The sequence below is a fragment of the Equus quagga genome, chromosome 3 (assembly GCF_021613505.1).
Source record: "Equus quagga isolate Etosha38 chromosome 3, UCLA_HA_Equagga_1.0, whole genome shotgun sequence".
Classification (NCBI taxonomy): domain Eukaryota; kingdom Metazoa; phylum Chordata; class Mammalia; order Perissodactyla; family Equidae; genus Equus; species Equus quagga.
Window position 1 is genome coordinate 98,105,813 of NC_060269.1, and position 14,072 is coordinate 98,119,884.

Here is a 14,072-nt window from a genome sequence, read left to right on the forward strand (position 1 = left end):
ACATTCCGAACTAGAGGAGTGCCATTCTTTGAGCAAGAGGATAGGAGTAGAAAAGGAAATAAGGCATAAATCAATAATGACGATACAAAGTGGAAAGCAGAAAATGACATCACAGCAGTGTAGATAATAGGCTTAGGGGAGACTTGATGAGGTCCCACTTGAGCAGGAACTAGAAGGAAGCAGAGATCTGGACCTGTGGTGACGAGGGCCCTCCTGTGTATTCCATTAGACTAGAAGGCCTGATGTTAAAGAAAGCTTCAATTTTGAGTTTGGAAAGGTAGGTTTGGGTGGAATTGCAGAAAGCCTGCATGTCAGGTTAAGGGACTTGGCTGTATTCGCTAAAAATGAGATCCCGGGAAGGGCTGTGAACTAGGAGACGCTGTGAGGATCAGAATGGTAAAAGCATAAAAGAAAAGTAATCAAGCATTCAGCTTAGAGACTGTAACAATATGTCCGGTGAGATGTGCTCATAGCTTTCAAATAGATTATGTAATTTCAAACTAACAATGTGATAGAAGGGAATATACCCATCAGGGATTTTGTGAGAATAACTTTCTTTTCTTTTTATTTGGTTTTTGTTTTTTTTGGTTTGGACTAATATTCTCCTGGAAAATGAGGACCTGAAATGTCTTCCACACACCTTACCCCAACCTGACGCAGAAGGAGAAGGAGGAAATCCCTCCTTCTTTTTTTTAATGAAAAACTGAATTCTTCTCTCCAGCCTACCTTTTTGTTCTGGCTAGATGCTCTATGATTCTATAGGCCTGAAGCAATGATAATTAAATATTCAATTTCTGCAAACTGGAGTGACTAGAAAATATTATACTTAAAATCTCTGGTCACACCCTAATGCCATTTATATGAAGACATAAAGGAGGATATTATTCAGGACTGACCACAGCTTCCAGGGCCTAAAGGAGACTTGAAGGATGTACGTCACACTTAATCAACCCTGCGAGTCCAAGCTTGAGTTTAGCTGCCTGGAAACTTAAAATTGTGTTTGCGGAACTGGGACAGGGTTTAGCCAGTTTGGATTGAGTGCCTGTAATAGAAGAAATATGTTCCCTTGCACACAATCATACAGGAGAGAATTCTATCTAGAAATACTACAAAAACAGACTTACCAAATTGGCCAAACCTTACTTGCCTTGGCCACTGATTCTGTTGTTTTTCAGTTTACATAGTGCGTTTTCTTCTTTTGTGCACTCCTCCAAACATTGCCCTAAGATTTCTCTTTTTTTTTTTTTTTTTTTTGAGGAAGACTAGCCCTGAGCTAACTGCTGCCAATCCTCCTCTTTTAGCTGAGGACGACTGGCCCTGAGCTAACATCCGTGCCCATCTTCCTCAACTTTATATGTGGGATGCCTACCACAGCATGGCTTGCCAAGCAGTGCCATGTCCGCACCGAGGATCCAAACTGGTGAACCCCAGGCCGCCAAGGCCGAACGTGCGCTCTTAACTGCTGCCCCACCAGGCCGGCCCCAAGATTTCTTTTCTTTACCTATCTTGTATTCCCATGTTACCAAAAAAACTTCAGTAATTGTAAAATGCCTCTTTTGGGATCTAGAAGGCTTTTGGAATTTCATATCTTCTTAAAGAAAATAACACTGAGCTGCTAAGTAAGCAGAAGTTTAAAACTGACTGAATTTTTTTTCACAAGTATTTGGATATTACTTAAAATATAATAACACCAAGACATCTAAATTATTTTTTCATAAATTTCTGGAAACTTTACTATAAAATGAAAAACTAGCAAGCCTTCAGAAACATTATTCAGCCAGGCAGAACTCCTCATGCAGCTTCTCTTTTTTCCTTTTTGTATTTCTCAATAAAAAGTAAGCTCTGCACCAGAAAATGGCACCCTCAACCACCCCACACGCATCTCTGCACTTATAGAGAGATGAACAGGAGAATAACTGTTAAACCACTGAAACCTGATAGTATCAGAACTGTGGATAAATTGAAAAATGAAAAATTCCTTAGAGGGTATTCCAAATCAAAAACTACAACTTCAGGAATAGGATTCCTTGTAGGAGTTATGCCAACTTAAGACATACTGGATACATTCATTACCAGAACGCAGCTGACACAGCCATCAGCTATAAAGTGATTATCAACACAGCTTTGATCCAAGATTTCACTGCACATTTGCAAATCATTAGCAATTATCATGGGCCAACATGGTGGCTTATATTGTGCTTTCTTGGAAATATTGCTCCACCCCGGTCTGCCTTTCTCTTGCTCTTTCTCTCTATCCCACAGTTGTCAGTCTCTCAAAATGATTACCAAGAGGAAGACCATATGTCAAGTTACATATTTCTGGCTCATCTAGTATTTCTTCTTATGCCACCTTTATCATCTTTCTTTGGAAATTGTCAAAATTAAATTATATGTTTCTTTTCCTTTACCACTTATTTTCCCTAAATTACATGAAGAATATAATTTTCAATTTAAAAAAGGAAACATATCAAGACAAATAAAACAGATTTTTATCAAAAGCACATGTTAAGTAATAAGAACAGAGGAAAACATCTAAACATCTTAAAACTTTCAAACCTGGGGGGAGAGGGGGACAGAGAGAACACATTATTTCTTGTCTTCAAAACAAATTATCTTGTGAACAATCATGAAAAGGAGGTTTAGAGGGTGCCATTTAGAAACTCACTGGAAGTGAGTTGTAGTTAAAACTCTGAACCCTAAGCTTCTTTTCTTATAATTGAAGATTTTGGAGAACATCTCATTTATCCTCAATATGAATTCCCTTAGACATAGAAAAATTCTTTGAAAAGAATCTTAGAATGGACCAATTTATAGAAAATCAAAAAATTTTAATCTGTATAACCATTTCCAAACTGCAAAACCAATGTTGGTGAAGAGAAAAACGTACAGGCCTTGAAGACATTTGGACCTTGCTTCTAATGCTCTGTCCCACTGCTTACTAAGTGTTTGAAATAGAGGTAATAACCCCCCGACATTGCTGGTCTGAGGATTACATGAGACAATGTCCATAAAATGGCTCCCACACAGAGTGTAAGATCCGTAGCTGGAACATGGTTAAAAAAAAGTCCTTCTCTTTCCTTCCATCCCCAACCCAAGCCTCGTGCCCACCCATGAAGCACTACTTTAAAACTCCCCCAAATACATTTGCACACTAGGGACACAACAACAAATTGCTGTGTAAGTCAGAAACCAATTTATGAATAAATCACAGGAACATACCATTAATATTATTCTAATATTTTAGGATATCCTCAGATGATCTCAAAAAGGGGGAAAAGATGGCTATGATGCCTCACCAGGGCTCTTCTTGGATCTTCGTCAATGAGAGGACATTCATTACCAGGTAACTACATACCTGTATTATATGTAATTCTACTCACCAGTCGTTTGTGGATTATATCCTAGCACTATGTTATTCTAAACATCGTATATGATTCACAAGATTAGTAATATGAATCACCAGCTGAGACATTAAATAAGAAGTTGAATAAATATGTTCCTAAAGACAGATAAACCATAGGCTTTCATGGAATAATCACTCATATTTCATAAATTGTGGTCTAATTTCACTAAAAGCTAAATTTCTATTTTAATAGTTTCAGTAATTCTCAGGAGCAGCGTTAAGTAAAGCTCTAAGCCTCCTCATAAATAATATATCCAAAGAATTAGCCCAGGGTCCCAAAACAGCCTTGCCTGTCCTCTCCTCTCCCTCGCTCCCTCGCTCCTCAGGACACACTTCATTTTTATTGTTTCTTTTTTAATGTTAGGTTTTGCTCTATGGCCAACAGCCACAGGTGTTTTCTTAGACACAGCAAATAGCATCTCATGTTGGTTTGGGAATAATAGAGCAGAAATTGAAAACTATAAAAGTAAAGATGAGAACTGAACCTGGCTGAGCTAGCGCTGAAGCTGAGGAGGGGAAAGATGAAATGTTAAGAAAAAAGGCAAGCAACATTGGAACTTGACCCATATCTTACAGGGAAGAGAAACAAAGCCAAATAAATGATAGAGAGAAGCAGATCTAAATGATACAGGATTGGGCAATAGGAAAGAAGAAGGAACAAACATGGTCAAAAATGGAATTAAAGCCACAGCTGGAGGTGAAGCATGAAATATAAGAGGTGGGAAGACGAGATGAAGAAAAAGATAGAGGATTCACTTATTCATTCCTCAAATATTTATTAATTGCTCCCTGTGGACAGGTACTCTTGTGAACCCTGAACATTCAGCAATGTACCAAACAAAATCCTCACCCTCATGGGGTTGCCTCCTAAAAGGAGATACAGACAATATGTAAGATACATGAGTAACAATATGTACTATCAGGAGCTGAAATGTATGAAGAATAAAAATAAAGCTGAAAGGGAATAATGAAAGCTGGGGATGGAGAGCAGGGCGGTTATGATTTCATATGAGATAGCCAGGGAAGGCCCCAGTGAGGAGGTAGCATTAGGGGAAAAACCTGAAGGAGGTGAGCTATCAAGATGTGCAGGTATCTGGCTGGGAGCATTCCAGGCAAAAGGGACAGCAAGTTCATAGCCCTGAGGCAGGTGCATGCCTGTAAGGATGGAGGAAGCCAGTGTGGGGAAGTGAAGAAGGAAGGACAATAGGAGGAGGTAAGGTCAGAGACATAATGGGGCCAGAATGTGTAGGGTCTCATAGGCCATTATGAGACTTCAACTTATAAGATAAGAAATCGTTGAAGGATATTGAGTACGTGAGTGACAAGATCAGTCTGGCAGCTGCATTAAGGGCAGACTGAAGAGGGGACAAGAGTGAAAGCAGAGAAACAATCAAGAAGCTAATAGTCCAGGGTGGAAATGATGGTGGCTTGGACCAAGGTGGCAGCAGTGTGGGTAGGAAAAAAAAATGGTCAGATTCTGGATATATTTTGAAGGAAGGGACAATAGGATTTCCTGAAGGATTAGAACTGGGGTGTGAGAGAAAGAGAATAATCAAGGATGATTCCAAGGATTTTGGTCTAGAAGAATGGAGTTAACACTTCCTGATATTATAAAGATTACAGGAGGAGCAGGTTTGGGGTAGAAGATTGGGAGTTCAGTCCTAGATGTGTTACCTATGAGGTTGATTAAGATCACCAAGGAAATAAGTGTAAATGGAGAAGATTCAAGGTCCAAGGTTAGAAAAGAGTGAATTGAAGAGGGAAAAGTAGGAAACAAGAAGGCGAGGCAGAAGTACCTTGGGTGAAAAGTGGGCAGAATGAAGGTGGAGGAACAGAGGAAGAGCAGGTAATATACTGGGTGTAAGACACCACTTTGGGATGTCAAGGTACCTGAAGCACTAATGGAGATACAAGGAGAAGAGGGGAGTTGAGGAGACGGGAAATTGAAAGGAAAGACGGAGAAATTCATTTTTAAAAATATTAAGTACAGATGACAGACAATGAAGGTCAGAGAAGGTAACATCTACATAAAGCAAAAGGTAAAAAGGATAGAAAGAGAGGGGTAAGAGTTGGACACAGTGACAGGATGGGCATTGTTCAGAGAACCTGAAAGATGACAGTTTAGGAAGAGGAAAAAGGTGAAGAAAAAGGTGAGAGAAGGATGTGAGTGATCTGCCACAGACGCAGGCAAATGAGGTTCAAGGTAGCTAGATGATGGAGAACATGGGAGAGGTTGTGAGTAAAAGGTTAAGAGGCTCACGAGAATGACAGGAGGTGAAGGACAGCATGAGAGCCCAGGACAGCAGCTGGAAGGCCCCCCTACCACATTTGCCTCCTCCCAAAGGAAATTACGGAAAGGAAGAGAGGTGTTTCCAAAGACAGTAGCCTGGGTCTACATGAGTGTTCCTTTTTGCCGATCTGCCTTCTGTGCAGTGTAAGTTTAACCAACTAGGAAAACAAATTGACCACACTGGGAGGGAAATTCCAAGAATAAAAAGTACACAACATAAGAGAAGAATGTATGATCACATGTACATATTTTCCTATTATTCCACTCTGCGTGACTCAGTTCAGTTAGTGAAATCATGATTCCTGTCTCCCCACCCCCGACCAGTACATGGCCTTTCTCACTCAAACCTTTAGACGTAAACCCTTAGGATCCGATTACACTCTAAACAGGAACCAGGTAACCCAAGTAGCAATCCACAGTCCCCTGTCTGCACTCACTGGCATCTCCATGAACGAGGACCTCTCTTTCCTGACAAAACCTCAAGACAGATGCCATAGAGAAGCCCCCATGCCCTCCCTAACTCTTGTCTGCTCTTAAGAATTCTTAGTCTTACCAATCCCCGCTATTTGTACGCATGTGTTTCTCTTTATTCTCCAGGTTCCTCCTGGTTCTTGAAGCCTCAGTTTCTCTAGAGCAGCTTTCTGCCACCTTCCTGGAGCTCCTAGGTCTGTTCTGGATTGATTTATGTCAATCTCATTTGTAGCCATGACCAGCCAATGGTAACTTCTCATCCTGGATCACCGCATTCCTTTCTTTTGTTGGTCTGTGTAATCACAGTATGAAAATCAAGAATTTTCACTGAAATAGACACTTATTCCATATCCTGGTAGTTACCAGGTCAACTTTTGTTTCCTTTGTACCATGTTATAGTTTCCCAGTCTCAGCGCCTCTCTTTTCCCATGAAATCCTCCCTGAACTGCAGTAAGATTATAATTAGCCTGTTAATTACTTGGGTGTTTGCTCTTTTAAAATATTTATTTCCTAATTATGAAAGTATGATTATTTTGATAAATTGTTATATTTATAAATTTATAATGTATGTAGTTATATAAGTATAAAAGCTGAGAAAATAAACATGTAGATTGAAAGAATAAAAATTATCCATAATCTCACTAAGAAAAAAATACACTGTTTAATTTTGTCATATTCCCCATCTTCTCCGGATTCTGTTTTACGTAGTTGAGATCATACTGTATCCTGTTTTACACACCTGACATTATATTACAGATATTTCCCCACAGCATTAAAAAATTTTCTTAAAGATGATTTTAATGACCTTGTAGCATTCAATGATATAGAAATGTGATAATATAATCATTCCCTTAATTTTGATCTTCAAGATGGCTCCCATTTTTTTAATACACGAGGGCCAGTTCACAGAAGTGGAGTTACTGAATCAAAGCATACAAATAAATTTAATGTTACTGCTACAGATTAACTTTCTAAAAAAGTTTGATGAGTTTTCCTTCCCACCGACAGCTTAAGGCCTCCTGGCCTGTCTTTATTGTTTCATACACAGATATTTGGTTTCCTGAGGTAAAATGTAAAGCCTGTGAGGGTAAGACCTAAGCATCTTTTGCATCCTGTTTCCCAAGGTGGGGTACCTAGGCGACTTTGGTACCTAAGAGGATTTTAGATGAAACATAAATGATTGTTTGTATTTGAACACTTACAGAAAGTATTAGGAAAATATAACCAGCAAATTAAATCTTTAATTTCACAAACATTATCACTCAGGACAAATAAAAACTTACTTAAAACAGGAGTCAATTGGAAAAATACTAAGGGACATCAGATGACACTTGGAGTTGGCCAAAATCACGAAGCAGTTTGTGACTAGTTAGGTTGAACAGCACTGCTGTTGCTCAGCTGGAATGTATTAATTGTTTCCTACATAATAGCCTTAAAGTCAGCAAATCTCATGAAACTACATATGATCAACAAAATAAGAGGCGTTGATATTAATAGCGCAGTAAGCAATATAACATTTATGTCTTACTACTTGATGAGAATTCTCTGAGTTTAGAAACTTCCCTGGGTGAAAGGTGTTGGCCTAAGTTAGCTTCATGCTCAAAGGACTGAGATTCCAGTTTCTGTTTCATTGCCTGGGGTCATCACTGCTCTGTTGCTTCGTATGGTAAATATTCTAGTGAGCTGAGTTTTAATGGTTCCATATAGTTGTTTTCAAAGTGCTTTCATTTCGGGTCGTAGGCTGAAATCAGGGTGCTTTAATGCCAACCTCGTATTTGCAAAAAGTTCAAATCCAGTTTTAGAATGCAGATCTGATTTCACTCTCAGAACCTGTTAGACTTTTTTTCTCCTTAGGAATCTAATACAAACCCTTGCAGGCTGCAGCTCTTCCAACAGCAGCCCACGGAGCACGTGTGCATTCCTGTCCTTAGTAGATAACTTTAATTAGTATGATGTAATAAATTTTAGCAGAAGTGCATTATTCCAAACAGTTTCTTTTTCCAAGCCTGTTGACTGGCACCTTTTGCTAAAACAAAGGCGCCAGTCACCTGCACCTCTGAGCACAAATTCAACACAAAGAGCCAGTGTCCCGCAGGCTGCTCTTACCTGGCTGGAAGAGCCAGAGGACAACGTTTGCCCAGGTCCCACGGTCAGGGTTTTCTCTTGATCAAAGGAACTGGAGCAGACACTGTGTGCCTCTGCGTGCCCTGCAGATGGGTTTACAGAGAGAAGCCGCCACTCTCTTGAAGACTGTTGGACTCTTGTATTTAATAAAGGACAAGAGAGCCCTCTCTGACATGTTTGGATAAGGAGTCAGGATTTTAAAATAAGCCAGAGGCAAAAAGTTTGAGACATGTTTAGAACCACCTCCTATAAAAATGAGAAATTTTTTTCCAATGTGGGGATTTTTTTTTAATTTATTTTAAAATTCCCACTATTTGATGACCTAGTAAAAATAACAGAAACTTTCATTATGAGAAATTGGATATCATATTTGCTACTATGTCACCAAAAGGTCAATAATATCCCCCCAGATATGTGAAAAGTTAATTTATTAAGCTTTCTTTATATCAGATATTTTTCAATAAGCATGTATTGTCAACAGTCATCAAGCTTATCAATATGACTGTTATTCCCAATAAAATTTATTTACTCCACTTTTACCTATTTTATCACTTCAGTCTGTTAAAAGCAATAAGGTCATCTGTTGGTCCAAGATACACTGAAAATATTTCAATAAAAATTCTGATAAAATCAAAATTCAAAGACTCTAGAAACATGTTAACCAATGGAATTTACTTGAATTTCTGGATGTGTTAGCTCTACTCGTGAAAGATTTTTTTCCCCTCTAAAAATAGGTCAGGATTCAGTTTTCTATATTTTATTCCCTAAACAAATAATTACTGAGAGCATACCATAAGCCAAAAGCTGTCCTAGAACCTGGGGAATGGGATTTTGAGCTAAAACAGACAAGAGGAACCTGAAGCTGCAGATCTCCGACCCGTGCCTTCATCAGGATAACTGGAGGCTTGTTAAGCCAAAGCTTGCTGGGCCCCATGCCCGGAGTGGCTGATTCAGGAGGCCTGGGCTGGTGTGAGGATTTGCACATCTCACAAGTTCCCAAGTGGTGCAGAAGCTCCTGGTCTGGGAATGGCACTTTGAGGATCACAGGTCTACAAGCCTGGTAACAAACTGAGGTGAGTGTTCAGAAGGAAGGGAACCCAGTTTTATGAGAGAATAAGGACCTAGCCTAAGCAGGGGCCCTCCAGAGTTCTGAATGAGGAGGGAGCTAATGAGTTTAAGGGAGTGAGCGGGAGAGCATTCCTGACACAGGAAGTCTGCCTGAAATCCTTATGGTCAGAGGGAGCACAGAGTTCCAGCAAGTGAAAGGGACCCAGTGTGGATTAGGACAGGACACAGGGAAACGCATCCCTTGGAAGGATGCTAAAGAGGAAGAGAGACCAAGCAGGACTTTATCTGCTATGATAAGGATTTGTAGTTTTTATCCCAAGAGCAATGGGAAAACACTTAAGGATGTTAAGCAAAGCAGATGATATGATTAGATATGTTCTATATACTCTGTATAGAGTGTAGGGAATAGATGGAGGATACCCAGAAGAGAAACAAGGAGGTTGCTTAATATATTTTTTCAACTGTAAGGAGGATCAGTGGTCAGAGTCATGGCAGCATTACAGAAGAGCAAGGTGTGAGCCTGTGTGTGTCGGGAAAGCTCCTGTCATTGGCTCATGTTCCTGCAGACAGCCCTGAGGATCACTGACCACCTGTTGTGTTTCAGACACTCTAGTAACAATCCCATTGATTCAAAAGGCTGAAGACATGTCAAATAACTGAAAGACTTCATTAATAGAATAGATAGATCATTTCACCATCCCCAGGGAACAAGGGGCATCAGACTGTGAAGTCAAGGTATTCATCCTCAACAAGCACAAAAGGCCCCAGCTGTTCATACACAAAGGGTGTTATTTTACAGCCAGCCTGCATCTGCTCTAATAATGACTGGTGTTGCTTGGCACACCTGTGTTTACTTTCGAACCGGCTTAAAAAAAAATCTATAAGGCTTGTATTAAAAAAAAAAAAACCTGAAATGAAAGTTTAACTCATGGGAAAATGAGAAGCAAGATCCCAATATAAGCTAGATACCAACCTAATTGCTTCATTCCCTCATCTTTATACCCAGCCCAACAGCAAGTCCAATCAACTCCACCTCCCAAATCCAACCACTTCTCACCATCTAGTCCAGGCCGCCGTTATCTCTTGCCTGGACGCCTGCAGCAGCCTCCTAACTGGGCTGTCTGCTTCCATTCCCTGTCCCTACTGTCCATTCTCTCCCAGCAGTCAGGATGTCCCTTTACAATGCAAGTCACAGCATCCTGCTTGAACCCTTCGAAGGTTCCTCTTGCAGATTCTCTGCCATAGGAATCTGTAAGGCCCAATGTGATCTGGCCTGGAGGACCTTTAGAACCTCATCTTGAACCACTCTTCCCTTCCGTCTCCCCTTCAAACATGCCGAGCTTACCAGGATGTGGCATTTGCATCTCTTGGTTGGGACAATATCCTTGACTCTTCATATGGCTGGCTCCTTCCCATTGTGGTGGTTTCAGTTTAACATTTCAGGCCTCCTGATGACCCTTTCTAAAATGTCCTCTTCAGTTCACTGCTCACATGATCCTGTTTTATTGTTCTCACAGCACCTATCTGTATGTAAAATTAGCACATTTCTTTATTTGCCCTTTTGTTTTCTTGTGTCCTTTTCCTCCAGAAAGTCAGTCCCATCACTGCAGGCTCTCACTGGTTGTATACATTACAGTACCCCCAGCATCTATTACATTGTCTGTTACATAGTAATCCCTCATTAAATTTTTGTTGATTATAAATGAGTATGGGAGCAGCCAACCTCAGAGAACTAAATCAGGACCTTAGCATTTTGACTTGATATGTGTTAGCCTTAAATACTCTTTTATATCTAGAGGCAAGATAGTTATCTACATCAGTGCTCTACTTTAATGTACATACAAATTTCCTGGGGGTCTTAGTTAAAATACAGATTCTGATTTCTAACAAGATGTCTCCCAGGTATTCAGACAATATTTGGATAGAAACAGTCACTCTTAAATCCTGTGATAGGCAGAATAATGGCCTCCCGAAGATGTCTACATCCTAATCCCTTGAACCAATGAATATGTTACATTACATGGCAAAAGGGAATTAAGGTTGCGAATCAGCTGACCTTTAAAATAGGGAGATTATCCAGATGGGTCCAATGTAATTACAAGGGTCCTTAAATGTAGGAGGGGAGGAGAGCTATGTGAAAAGAGTCAGTGTCAGAGTGATGCTATAGAGAATGACTCTATCGCTGTTGCTGGCTTTGAAGATGGCAAAGGGAGCCAGAAGCCTGGGAATGTGGGCAGGCTCTGGAAACTGGAGAAAGCAAAGAAATGTATTCTCCCCTAGAGCTTTTAGAAGAAATACAGTCCTGCTGACACCTTGATTATAGCCAGTGAGACCTGCATTCTGACCTACAGAACTGTGAGATAATTTGTGCCGTTTGAAGCCCTGAGTTTGTAATAATTTTTTACAGCAGCAATAGGAAACTAGAATAAACTTCCTGCCAAGGAATATGACGGGACAGTGTTCTCCAGCCCCTTACTTCAGTAATAGAGGGAGGAGGAGCAGAAGTGTTAGTAGGCCGGTTGTATGTAACTATTTTAGTTTTAATTGAAATGACCACTTATTTCAACCTGTAATCTGCCAGTAGAAAGATTCCCCTTCCCATAAAAGAATAATATCACCTTCATCTCAGCACCTTAAGACCTAAAAGAATGGATCTCAAAGTGTGGTCGCTGGACTAGCAGCATCAGAATCACCTGGGAACATGTTAGAAATGCAGATTCACAGGACCCACCCCAGACTTAAGAAGAGATTTTGGGGGTGCCACTCACAATCTGTGTTTCAACAAGCCCTTCAGGTAATTCTACCAGCTCCGGTTTCAGAACCCCCTCTCTAACATAAACATGTACCGTTGTGTTTTATGTCATCCAAATATACTAGAGCACACAATTTTTCTGTAGCTTTCAAACAATATTTTCCTGGGCACTAAATGTTTCTTTATCTGTTCTGTCCAAAACAATCAGCTACAATAGGAAACAGACTATTTCATCAAAGTGGAGGTAGTTTCAAGTCCCTACTTCAGATTAGAACAGAAATATAAAAATCAGTACTGGTTTGTAAATAGTCTTAGGGCTGTGCACCAGAAACCGTACTTCTCTGCGTTTCAGGCCGGAGAAAGCACTTACATTGCATAGGCTTCCCTCCTTCTTTCTTTCCTGTCCACAAACTGCTTCGGCTGCCCCTAGGAAGTCAGCTGCATGTGATAACAGAAACCATGGTCTGATATGGAAGCAGCTCATTGCAGCTGCCAACTGGAATAATAGGTTGTGAATTTCGTTTAAAAAACCTTTTTCATGAAAGTCTTTAGAAACCAAACCATAGAGGAAAAGGAAGTAGATAAGTGTCTCCCTTCATGAGGTTGTTGGAAAGCATGCTAGTTTGTAAACTATCAAACTGATATTTACCCTTTTTAGGGGATTCTCTTAAAAATCAGGTACCAGATCTGGAGCACATTCCTGTTTTCTTCAGAGGCACTAGCATTGTAGTAAATGATACAATCCTTCTTTGCCTCTCCCTTTTTATCTTCTCTTCCATGTCCTATCAACATCTAGTGATGTTGATCTGAGTAGCTAAAGCTCTTCTCTTACATGGTGGCGTTCTCATAATCAAGAAAACATCTTGGGTGCTTTCCTTTGTTTTGTATCTGCTGACTAGCCATCACTTCAAATTTCTTTTTAATACTGTGAAATTATTCCTTAACCTTTAATCCTTTTGCTCTTACCTGAGTTCTAGGACTTGAGGACTTGAGAGAAACTATCGCTTCTATCAACTAAAGCCTCCAGGGCCACTTTTTACAGGGGTCATCTTGGAAAGATGAATGCCCCAGAAAATACGAAAGTCACAAAATGACCAAAAGCAGCCAGAGGGTGGTTATGTGGTAGAGGTGAGACAAGTCTGGATATATTAACTTGTTGATTAGATTACTAATGGGTTTCATGAAATTCCCGGGTCCTTTTTATTACCCTTTGTTAGCGCTGAAGAGGGAGTTAGAGTCTTAGGATAGAACTGCTTGGAAGAACAAGGCCAGCAAATCACAGACACTATCATCCCCACCACGAGCAATAATTAATGATATTTTAGCAGAGTCGCTAGAAATATCGGAAATGCTTCCTGATCCTAAAAGGGCAGCCCCTTCAAAGGAAGTCGGGAGAGTTAGACAAATTTGGAACTCCCCTATCATCACTTAGGACTTGCATTTTTACTTCAATCAAGATAGCCCTCTTCTCCCCGCTTCTCAGGTTTCAAACTGTGGAACCCAATGCCTTCCTTTGCAATGGAAATGTGAATAACCTACTTTGCTGGCTGAGGAAGGTCTCTATGCAAAGGTTGAAAGGCAGTCTTCTTTCCTCGTTTGAGCCAGGAGATGAGGCCAAAGAAAAACAAAAAGCTACTGGAAGTTGACCGCTTATGAAGAGGGGCTACAGAAGTTTGCAGTGTTAATTCCAGGATTAAAGTTGACAACAATGAAGCATAAAGAGGGTTAAGAGAATTCCGCTACTGCTGGCAGATGTCAGTAATACAGAATGGTAGTTTGTCTTGGCAAGTGGCTTAATGATAAGGGTCTACTTATTCTTTTCTATTGTCCTCGTATTTCCTGGTTCCACTTTTCCAAAAACATACAGAAGTTTATATTATGTCTTTATGAAGTAAAATTATGAACATTATGAATGTACATGGGCTTATTATATAGAGTTTGGAAAGTATATATACAGAACCATA

General features: G+C 40.1%; 1 protein-coding gene across 6 annotated transcripts in view; it reads left to right on the top strand.

Moving 5' to 3' along the window:
• The window catches only part of RASSF6 (Ras association domain family member 6), a 54,453-nt gene that overhangs the window by 10,112 nt on the left and 30,269 nt on the right, over positions 1–14,072 (top strand). For all 6 annotated transcript variants that reach the window (XM_046656765.1, XM_046656764.1, XM_046656762.1 and 3 more), the window contains one exon: positions 3,245–3,343. In XM_046656765.1, the coding sequence (XP_046512721.1) occupies positions 3,245–3,343 (99 nt within the window). The remainder of the gene's footprint in view (positions 1–3,244; positions 3,344–14,072) is intronic.